Source organism: Triturus cristatus, chromosome 1_2, assembly GCF_964204655.1.
Source record: "Triturus cristatus chromosome 1_2, aTriCri1.1, whole genome shotgun sequence".
Taxonomy (NCBI): Eukaryota; Metazoa; Chordata; class Amphibia; order Caudata; family Salamandridae; genus Triturus; species Triturus cristatus.
Genome location: NC_140580.1, coordinates 1,138,415,182 through 1,138,427,186, shown reverse-complemented (window position 1 = coordinate 1,138,427,186; position 12,005 = coordinate 1,138,415,182). Strand labels below are relative to the sequence as shown.

Here is a 12,005-nt window from a genome sequence, read left to right as displayed (position 1 = left end):
AAGGAGTACTGTCTCCTACCTCAAAGACAGATAATGCCTGGTACTCCTGCTGCCTTTTGCATCAGCTTCTCAGGCCTGCACTGAGGCCTTCCACAGGGCGTCATCATCACTCCTCTTCTACCCAGTATCTCCCTAAGCCCCTTGCCAGATCTCATTAAATCTTTCAACCAGATGTGTTGCATCTGTATAGACAATGCAAAGATCATCCTAAAAATGGGCAATTCAGAAGACCTGTGCACATCAAGAGTTGATGACGGCCTCTGCGCCACTAATGACATGATGATGAATAACCAGCTACAACTCAATACTTCAAAAACGGAGATCATGGCCTGTGGACAGTGGCACAAACACCACCCTATGAACTTATGACCCGAAGAACTTGACGCACCTTACAGCAAAGTCAAGAAAAGTGAGCATCCCTAGAGTAACAATGAACTCAAACACGTCCCTGATCTCACAAGTCCATGAAGTCACCAGGAGTGCCAACTCGATAATAAAAACACTGATTCACCTCTGTTAGAAATGGGATTTCTGGTTGGCTAAGGCGTGCGCCAAAGCAAGGCAGAATCCACCACTCTAGTCATGGCAAGGAAGTTACACGCCAAAGATAACCCCTGCTCACCCCCTTGGTAGCTTGGCACGAGCAGTCAGGCTTATCCCGGAGGTAATGTGTAAAGCATTTGCGCACGCACACAGCAACAACATCCCAGGCACACCACAAAAGGAACTCCACACAAGGTTATATCAAAAATAGCCTATGTATTATCAAAACACATTAGAATAGTAAGCACATATTATACATGGGGCCACCTGGCACTAGGTCATATTTACAAGGGATTATTTACACATGACAGGGCCACCTGGGCCACTGTCAGAACCATCACAAAGTGAACTTAGTAAATGTAGAACTTATAAACAGGGAACACAACCAGTAACTACTGGTAACCACTGTACTTAGCATCAGCCTGTAACATAAACCACATTATGCACAGTATCACATTAGGCGCCAAACGCATTGTACGCCAACCTCATCAGCATAAACACATTATACATTTTTCTCACAAGTCTAAACACATTAGACCCTGACCTCCTAAGTATAACTTCATTAGGAAATAAATCTCACTGGCATGAACCATAATATGCGAACCAACCTCGTAATCATAGAACACATTTAGAGGTATCAACACAGGTGCGTAAATCATTCTACATGTATCACATTTCCTAGCACCCAAAATCACAGTAGGGCCTGGTGCCCTATAAACCTAACAATCCCCCTGGCCATCCCAAAGGGGGCTCAACTGCCCTCTGTCGAACAGTCAGGGCTGCTGCCAATGCAGCGACAGTCAAGGGTGCGCACTTTGCGCAGGCCTAAACGTAGCAGCTGGCACAAAGTGCTGCGCAGCTGTGTAGGAAAGGATGGGGGCAAAGGAGTGCGTCTCACTCCTGGATTCAACATGTCCCCTAAAATGAAAGACCTAAACGATGCAGCTGCCCACTACTTGCTGGGCAGCTGGAAATAGTCAAAGGGGGCTTGGGCTCTCAATGGACCTTTAAATCAATATGCAAAACGTTGGAGCCATCTGGCTCTGAAAATGGGAAGCGTTGAAGCCACCTAGGCTCTCGGAACAAATAATGCGCACATTGGAGCCATCTGGGCTCTGAAACCGAATATGCAAATGTTGGAGCCACGGAGGCTCTAAATATACACATGCCGTGAGGTGCAGCTGCCCGCTGCGAGCGGGGCAGCTGGGCAAAATGCGGCTATGGGGCCTGGGCACCTCTGTACGCTCACGTTGGAGCGACCAAGGCTCTAAAACAAATCAGGCCCCCAAGCACTGTGGCCCTCAGGGGCCCCTGAACGATTGGGCCCTTGTTGGAGCGTGCCGGCTCCTTAAAGGAACAGGCCTATGATGGAGCCACGCACAGGCTTTTCAAACGACACAGGCCCGCCCCGTTGGAGCGGCTTCCCTATCAGGTGGGGGCCGCTCAGGAAATTTGGTGGGCACTGTGCCTCGAACCGGCACTAACAAAAGGGAAGCCCTACTCACCGGGCCACAGGCAGAACTTCGGGCGAGCTCTGCTACTCTCGGCGGGCCTCCGCTGGGCCCTGAGACTTCGGCAGTCTCCTTATGGTTCGCCCGGTCCCCTCTCTCGGGACCGGGACTTCGACCTGGAGCCCGCAAGGCTCCGGACGTGCTCTGGGCGCAGGCCCCGCCCCAGTCTCACTTCCGGTCACTCGTGGTAGCGGCAGCCCGCTCCTGCGAGCAGATTTAGAAATGCGGGGTGGGCTCCCGTGATAGAATATAAACTGCGGCCATGCCGGGTGGGCTCCGGCGAATCAGATTGATGTCTCTGCAAAAATAAGCAAGAAAGGCCGCCAAAACTCGGAGTGGGCACCCGCAGAGCAAATAAGCGGCAATGAGGGGTAGGCTCCCTCCGAATCAAAAATACAGAGCGGGGTGGGCACCCGCATCAAACCAACAGTATAAGCGGCACAAAAGCGGGGTGGGCACCCGCCGATCAAAGCACCATAAAGCGGAGTAGGCTCCCGCTATTTTAAATAATCAAGAAGCGGGAGAATCCCCTCGCTGAGATTCCCTCGAACAGCAGCTCCACGCTGCTAAGCCCACACTCTCCCTCTCCTTGGAGGAAGATGCTAAATAAAGCGTGCACAGGGCGCATGATGCTGCACAAAGCCCTGCAGACATAAAGGCAAGCAGAAGGGTCCCAAAAAGTCCTCCAGTCATCAAAGGTGGAGCAAAACAGCTCCCAGCAAAGGAAAGTCCTCCAGGCATCCAGGGGCAGGGCAGGGCCCAGGGAGGCAAGCCTTCCCCTGGGGCCCCAGCAGCAGCACACCCCTGGTAGTTTCAAGTCCAAAAAACAAGAACATCTTCATGGGGTCACAGCCCCTTCTTTTATACAGCACTTTCCTTTGTTCTACAACTGTAGGGTAAGGGGAGAACCAGATACAACTGGTTCAGGAGCACTTTGTTTTGCTCAGCTCCCCTCTCTATTCACAGGACAGGCCAGGGACATCAGACACACCACAGGAGGTGGAGCCAGCATTGTGGAGGGAAGGCCCAGCCCTATTCAGGTCCCAGGTGCAACTCCACCCTCCCATCTACATGCAGATCTCTCCATTCACCACCGGGCAGACTCACCCAGGCTCTTGGAATTCCCCAGCCCTCTCAGCTCCTGTCAATCACAAGCCAGACACACATTCCACATTAGGCAGGCAGACACACAGTACACAGAAATGCCAACTTCTAGAAGTGGCACTTCTCCACCAGTCACCATAAATCTGCGCACACCATTGCGCAGCATTTATTCTCACGAGTTTGCACACACTAAACTCGACCCTGCACTCCACTCACATCAGGAATCACCATGGACACACATATCCTCCATGCATTCCTATGGGAGGGCAGGCCAATCTCACCACACGCCCTCAGAGAGTGCACGCACTTTACACTGGGCCACAGTGCTAAAGAGCCCTGAGGCCTAAAACCACTACCACCATGTCAGAGCTTAAGGCAAAAAGTTCAGGGGTGAACCTGCCAAAAAGGGCCAAGTCCAACAACATCTTATTGTACATAGGATACCAATAAAAGCTACAAGCTATCCTCACCTTTGTGATCTCCAGTATTGACTGTGCCAATTTAGAATACCTATAGGGCCCGTACTATTAGGAACGGCTCCTTATCATGGGCTTCAGGGCACATGCCTGCCTTCTGTGGGGTCCTACATTCTGCCAATTTCCTCTCCCAACACTGTGCATTATTTAATTTAGCAGTGCTCTTGAGAATACGACTTTCCTGTTTTCATGAGCACTGCCAGAGCACAGGTCAGCCCTTTTAGCCTCGACTTCAGGTTCCAGATGACAGGAGAAGGATAGGTAAGAGGAGCCTAAGTGACAATGCATCTACAGAGTGTTGTTTAAAAACACAGTACTTTGTAGGTTGAGGTCTGGATTCACATGTCTCTGGAGCGTAGTTAAATGTAAATGTGTATGTACTTGTATAGCGCACTGCCACCCCCAACAGGGGTATCCTGGCGCTTTTACTCATACCTCTGTGGAACCCTTCCTGGCCTTTCCCTGTGAAATGTCCACTCCTGGGCACCCCCATGGTGAAGCCAGGCATCTCAGCGCTGCTGGGGGTGTTGTGGAGATTAAGCAAGCTATTGCCCAGAGTTGCAGCGTGGGACCCATGATTAGAATAGGCACCGAGGCGAGAATTATCAGGTCCAAGGAAATTGAATCCAAGACCCGCCGATGCGGGAGATTGAACTCTGGTCCCGGGCCAGAACTCTGCATCAGGGTCTGCCGCTCTAACCATTGAGCCACACTTCTCAACAGTTCAACTATGATCCCCTGAAACAGGCACGATCCATTTTTATTTAGCAGACATACTGCGCATGCCTCAGAAGGCACAGTATATTTGCTAACATGTGGCTATCAGGGTGCACATCAGTGCATCCTTGAGTCCAATGAGAAGCCACCCAGAGCAGTAGGAGCAGGATCCCCAGCACTGTCCCAGCTTCCTATTGAGCTGTGTTTCCATTTCTATCAATGCCCTGGGAGAGGGGCTGAGGTGGGTCTTCCCCCTTTCAAACCTGGCCTTGCTGCTCTTCCTCTTTGAGAATCATGGCTTGCTGATTCCAGTGCCCAGCACCAGATCCCTGTTCTGCTGCTACCATGGAGCCTGTGAGATGCCAGCAAAGGAAGCAGGGGAAGTAAAATAAATATGGTCTCTCTGTGCATGTGTGTATGTGTTTGTGAGTGATTGAGTGTGAGTGAGATTGAGTAAAAGTGTGTGTGTATGTGTATGGATGAGTGTCAATGAGTGAAAGTGAAAGTCAGGGTGAAGGAGTAAGTGAAGGAGTGTAAGTGGATCAGGAGTGAGTGATTGAGGGATGTAGAAGTGAGTCAGGAGTGTAGCTATCAGTGGAGCAACAGGTGCAGTTGCACCAGGGACCCCAATCAATGAGTGTGGAAGTGTTAGCATGTGTAAGTGTGTTTGTAAGTGAGAGTGAGAAACAGTGAGTATGACTGTGTGTGAGTAACAGCCAGAGGGTATTAGTAAGAATACGTAAATGAGAGTCTGGAGTGATTGAAGGGGAAAGGGAGCAAATGAGAGGGAGTGTGTATGAATGAACGTGGTGAGAGAATGGATATGAGTGAGAGTGTGTTTGTCTGCATGTTTTATGATTGTGAGTCTACCGCTGGCCATGGCATACTCAATATAATTCTGGGCTTAAAGCGGCACTCAAGATAAGATGCTGCCGCTGCCATAGTGGAAATAATTCTGGGACATTTCATATTCTTGCTATGCTGGATGGCACCCAAGACAAAATGCCGACCCTGAACTACTGGAAGAAATTCTTGACATAAGGGAACACTTAGTGAAAAATGCTGGTGCTGGCGTATTCAAGGTAATTCTTTACCTTAGGCAGGGCAGCCATGGCATATTTGGGATAAGGGGGCAGATTTGATAAAGCCAATCATTATAAATTGCTGGCTCTTTAATACTAGCAGTAATGTTTGACATATGAGCCACCCATGGAGCCACCATGGACAGTACTAATTGCAAACATCTATTACTGTAATATTGTATGCAATTCTTGTCATAAGGGGTATTCATAACTAAATGCTGGCATTGAAAAAATGAAGGTAATTCCTAACATATGGGGAACTCTCAACACAAATTTTAAAACCAGTGGGGCAGGTACTGCGCCTCACCACTTTTAAAGATCAGCAGCTGCCACTGCTCGCTTTTTTAAACGCTAAATTAATTAATCCAGCATGCTGCAGCAAGACGTACCCTTCACCTACAGTACCCACTATATAAATAAACCCATAGGAGGTTCCATATACTCAGTCCAAGTTTCAAAACCTCTGTAACTCCTTGCCAAACAAAATACAAAGTATACAGGAGCTCATGAAATTAAGACAAGAAGTGGCTACCTGGCTTTTTCCATGATACTCCTTTGACTACAAGTCCTGACAACCATCCTGGACGTACCACCAACCTACGCGCGGCCCACTGCTATCAACGCCCTAAGTCAGTCGCTGACGATGAGATGACATAAAGGTAACTTTCTTGTATCAGAAGCACCTGGCCTTCCTCCTACGACTGAACATGCAATCGTGCTATTGGCCATGAGTGGAACATAATCAACCAGTCCATTGTAACTAACCACTCGATACTAATTGGATGATCTTGCAATGTCTGAAGAAATATTCTACTCATGGCTGGATAATGGAGGAATGTGATGTAGGCCACTCTTGCCAGTCGGGGCTAGCCATACATTTGAACCATTACTTGACACTTTATAGTTGAGAACCTTCAATACCTATCATACAAGGGGTGATTCTAACTAGTCTACCCAAGAGGAGCTCTATCACTGGCCTCCCTTCTTGTGCCACAGCTTTCGGTATGCTCTATGAAATCTAACAGTGGGCAACCTGTTGCTACAGTCAGCATATACATATGACTCCATAATATAAAGATGTCGTAGAAATAATAAAGGGACCTGCAGGGATAATGGCAGATGTGCCATTACAGATCATAACCTGTGCATCTACCTCTCGCACATCATGCTGCTAAGTGTGTTGTTCGAAGACAGGAGAATAACACCAGTCTGGTCACTCACGCACAACATGAAAACACTTCCAACATAGGCTCAAAGCAAAGACAAGGTACTTCCAACCACACACCCTGCACGGTGTAGCATATACTCGTTTGAGTAAGTCCTTAGGTATTATATGAATACTAGGATAAAGTGTACCAGTGGGTAAACATCATAACACTGCATCGCTCATAAAAGACATAAACTCCAGACCTAACCAGTAGGATGGCACACTAATAAGAATGGATACCATCTCCATCCTTAGTGTAAGACATTATCCTTGACAGTGAGCGCAGGCTCCAACCTCTGGAAATAGGTGACTTATTTTCTCAAAGGTGAGACATCAGCGCCAATTCTAGCCTGTCAGAGAGGGCAGAGGTCATAGTAAACTCTAGCCCCAGCTCTAAGCTTCACTAGTCATTGGAACTAGATACGTGCTTTACCAGAGCAAATTGCAAAACAACATCCATAGTCAGCTCGACTCATGGGCGGTTCGCGCCTCATGCTGTCTTTTCTCTTTGTCAGGGGGCAGAGCTGCTGCGGGATATCTCCCTTGATGAACTCTTCTGGATGCACCTGGTCAGAATGATTATCCTGACAGAAGCAGAGGTATGTTAGTCCTTGACCACCACGTGTGAATCACTGAGCTAGGTGAGCAGTTCATTTCATGTGCTCCGCACTCTCCGCCAATAGGTTTGTATGAGATTCAACTTAGGCCCACACATTAAGGTCTTCATTCGATGTTCTACATGTGTTGTTGCACCACCAGTGCCCCAAAGTATGTTCTGAGGTTAGTAGGCTCTAAACCGTGTAGTGTTGTAGACCTGTGTATGTCGCATCTCCTTATTCTGCATGTTCCTATGCCCCGTCTCCTCATACTACACATCTGTGTCTCCCCACGTCTTCACTTATAATGTGCATCTGTGCACCCCATTCTACTTATACTTTCAGTACATGTTAACCCAGCTCCTCATAATTTATGACCATGTGCCTCATGTTCCTCATACCATCTGTGCATCTTCACCCGCTCCTCATGTTGCCTGGACATATGCTCAAAGCTACTTAGCAGACAATCCATGTACTCACAGCTCTCCACACAGTCTTTCCATGGACCTCTCAGCTTCTCACACTGTCCATCCATGCGCCTGCTTGGGAAGGAGAAAAACAAATGGACTAACCTTGGGGATGGGTTTGTGGGCTGGAAGCTTCTTTTTCCATTTAATGTATGTGTGAAGAAATCTTGAATAAGAATTAATCTTGTCCATTAGGAATTGTCGGCTGAAGCTTATCACCGCCCCACAACAATCTTGGCAGACAGAGCTTCAAGCATTCAACACAATGTGGGCTTCAAATGTCTATTCTATGAGAGCTCAATGCCTTAAACACAAAGAAAAATTAAAATTGGTTGAAGTAGCCTTGTCTTAACTTTTAGGCATTCAGCAAAAATTCAATAATTCGGCCAAATACTTCCATGAAATGGGTTTATAAAGTCTAGCTCTTTATTTATACTGTCACAGGATGAGCCTTACAGTCCTGGTTAAAAGGCGGTAGTTCAAAATCCTTCTGGAGGAAGTGCTGAGTCCAAATGAGAATCGACTGGTGGAAATTCTTCCACCATGCTATTCCAGTCATAAAGTAAACGTCACAGGCGAATCCTTTTTGGTCTGAGTGCTTCCTTCAGAAGGACTTTCTATTGCTCCACAACTTTAAATTGAGTCTTAGCATCTTGTTTAGAGAAAGGAAGTCAAACCACCAGTGTGGAGGAGAAAATATACTTCTGCCATGTTGGTGCAAGACAGTCAGCTTCATTAAGAACTTACCGCTCCACTGGGAACTTTTTTTCAGGAGGTAATGCCACCAATCTCTCTAGGAGAAACATCTGTCGTACCTTTTCTGACTTTCACTCCCCTTCTCTCAGACTCATCCCATGACCACACACTGCACCATGTCTCCACCCATGTAACTCCACCACTCATGACTTTCCCTATATCTCACCCCCTTGACTCTACCGCCCGTGGGGAATAAATCTGTGACAGCTGCTCCGAGACTTGCTCCATGAGGCCACCGCCATGACGTCACTCCTAATAACATGCCCTATCACTCTGTCTCTATGATTGTATATCCGGATGGAATGTTTGTGTTAAAAAGTTACCCCCTGATTGGTTGTCTTTTCAGTACACACATCTATTTACTGTTTATTTAGATACAGTTTAATATAGCAGGCACCAGAATGAATAGGTAAGAAAAGTCTTTATAGATCACCAACTTACAGGAGACCAAGCTGAAAACATGCAAAACAGCATAACCGAGTGACGTGAAGTGAGTGCATGTTGGAGCTTGATTTAAAAAAGCACATTAAAATAAACAGAGGTAAATATATACTGATGTGTGTGTGATGAGGCAGAACCATCAGCCTGAATAACATTTTCTAATCAATTAAGCTTAAAATTGTGATGCAACATTCAGGACTAAATATCCTCGAGAATGTAGGCAAAAAAGACAACTTTTGGGGCTGAGATTTTCACTCATTACTAGTACTTGAAAGGGCCTATAAATGTGCAAAGACTCCCTATTCCAGAGTATCTGTTTGCTACCGAGAAATGTTGGTTCTCCCCTGCTAAACGCATTGCACCCATCAGAGAATGGATGGCACCTGCCCTTGCAAAAGAAAGAAGTAGAAGTGGTGAATCCCTGCCAATTTAAAACAGCGGATGTAGCTGGGTATCATCAGCATCAAAATGGTAGCAGAACTGTTGTTGCATAGAAGCGGTCCTTGGAGTCCCATAGAAAGGGTGAAAACAGGCAGAGGGAGGCTCAGGCTCTGTGGAAGTCCTTGCCACAGAGTCGAAGGATGGAGAAATAATTGGCTTGTTGTGTTTGTTGAAGAAGATTTGAAATATCCCTCGTAGTGGGATCACTAAACGAGGTTTCTGTGCAAGAACACCATGGTTTACATGACAATCAGGCACTGGCAGTAATGCGCTTCAAACCACAGAGTGTATTAACAAAATTTGCATTCAGGAACAAACCACAATTCACAGTAGTTTGCAACCTTTGTCAAACGTCATCCGCTCAATTGTAAAGTTGTGCATCCCAAGTTTTAGAGCACTGGTGAAAAGTTATGGATTTAGGGTCAGGCCATTGAAATTGGTTAAGCGTGAAACTGTTACAAGGTGTGATACTGAAAACACTCATGAAAGAAAGAAAAGGAAAGCGAGAGAGAGAGAAACGTAGAAAGATATGCATAGGATTCGTGGCAACTTTTTAACACCCCCTCTTCTGCCCTCAGCCTGCTATACAGATCTCGAGGAACCTTACTGCCTCCCTGATGAGTGTCTGCAACTGGAGCAACAAGGTGAACCCAAAATCGGACTCCGACCCTGAACACGCAGACCTCGTCCTGTATGTCACCAGGTATCCAAGCTGCTCATCTGTGGGGCCGTGGTATTATTAACATAGACACTATTTGAAGAGTTGAAGTGGGAGACAGTTATTGAATCTTGGTGTTCAGAATCCACATCGGCTTCAGTAATGACAGGGGTGGAGAATTTTAAAAGCCGGATTGGATGCTGCTAGGTTACCAGGGAATACAATACATTTCTTAGGTGGGAGTTGTTGGCTCACAAGTCTTTCTTGTAATTTCCTGCATCTTTGCTTCATGCGCTTTCTTGTTTTTGTCCCCCCCCCAGGTTTGACTTGGTGTTGCCTGATGGGAACCCACAGGTGCGCGGGGTGACCCAGCTGGGCGGGGCCTGCTCCCACAGCTGGAGTTGTGTGATCACTGAAGATACCGGCTTTGACCTTGGCATCACCATGGCGCATGAGATTGGGCACAGGTCAGTCCAGCTGAGCTTTGCTAGAGTACCATTGGTTCTCTAATGCCATGTCTAGGCATGCTAAGGCATCACACTCTAAAAACTGAGACTGGGAAATCCTATGTAGCAACATTGTTGCAGAGTCTGCACACTGCATGCCTTTTGGCTGATAGACTGCAGGTTGGAGTATGGCGGCGAGATGGCTCAATGTCATTGAAGCAGAGTTTCTGTCTTTAATTGAACCAGATTGTGTAAATGTTCCAGGTTACTATCGATTTTAGATGACCTGCACGATATTCTGTGGCATGCAGGGGTGCGGCTCCTTGAATATAGCATTCACTCTATCTGCACCACATGCTTGCCAGTGTAAACCATGTCCATGTGGGGAGGGACCAACCCTGATGAGCAGCCGGCTTGGTCGAGGGCTCCGGTAGTTCTCTCTTTAAGGCTGTAGATTTTGTCAGGAGATGGAGCTCTAAAGAGAAAGATCTTCAGGACTCAGTTCCAAAACAAAAGTGATAATCTTAAAAAGGACATTCTCCGGCGGTGTCACTGACAAAGAGCATTCCTTACATGAATCACACACTACTTCAGATATTCTCACTGCAGAGCAACTGTGGCTACCAACACTATGTCACTGGAAGGATACGAGTGAGCGCGGGAGTATATCCAGATTGACAGTCTAGAGTAGGGGTCTACAGCCTTTCTGTAATAAGAGCTACTTATGTTCAATGAAAAACACCTGAGCTACTAATGTTATTTGTGTTGTAATAGTGACCACGTCAGACAATATTATAGGAGTGGTAAGATTATCGGCAGTGTTCACCTCCAGTCATCAGGCAGTGTTGTTAGCAGGAATGTAAAAAAAAGCTTTGTCAACGTGAGATGCCTCTGCATGGATAACACATAACAGGTGTAGCTGCAATGTCCCTAACTCAAAGATAATCATATTAGTAATACGTCTCCCCAGTGCTGCAAAATTCAAATATATATATGTATATATATATATATATATTACCTACTGGCGGTCGCCAGTAGGTAGTTATAGTTAGGACCTATTATCCATAGGAAATCCGCAACATTCTATTTGGAATAACTTGGCACCGGTTGACGAATCTTCGCGAAAGTTTCAAAACTGGTGGGGCGCTCTGGTCCGCTCCTATCCTGAAAGTTTCAGGTTGATTCGTCATGTGGTGGCTGAGAAAAAAGGGGGTCTCAAAACGTGTTTTAACCATGCAATTTTCCATAGGAACCTTTAATCGCAGCTACAGCCCGAACTGCTGAACGGAATTACACCAAATTTGGCAAAGAGGTAGCCCTTGGTTCACACTCATGCCTTTTGGTTAAATGGGGTAAATCCGTTCAGTAGTTGCTGAGAAAATCAAAAGTAAAATCATATATATATCTGGGCGGAGCCTAACCACACATCTCATCGTGAGATCTGATTGGCTGTCAGCACTTCATCCAAGAAGTGTTGGCAGCCATCTTGGGACCAATATACATGATAGCACCTCATTAAAAAGCATTGCAGTTAATAGAAGGTTTTAAGACTTTAGTTAC

At 46.6% G+C, this 12,005-nt stretch overlaps 1 protein-coding gene across 2 annotated transcripts in view; it reads left to right on the top strand.

Moving 5' to 3' along the window:
* ADAMTS13 (ADAM metallopeptidase with thrombospondin type 1 motif 13) overlaps positions 1 to 12,005 on the top strand; it is a 255,971-nt gene that overhangs the window by 47,823 nt on the left and 196,143 nt on the right. For both annotated transcript variants that reach the window (XM_085613864.1, XM_085613863.1), the window contains exons 4-6: positions 7,156 to 7,239; positions 9,920 to 10,044; positions 10,320 to 10,466. In XM_085613864.1, coding sequence (XP_085469990.1) covers positions 7,156 to 7,239; positions 9,920 to 10,044; positions 10,320 to 10,466 — 356 coding nt within the window. The remainder of the gene's footprint in view (positions 1 to 7,155; positions 7,240 to 9,919; positions 10,045 to 10,319; positions 10,467 to 12,005) is intronic.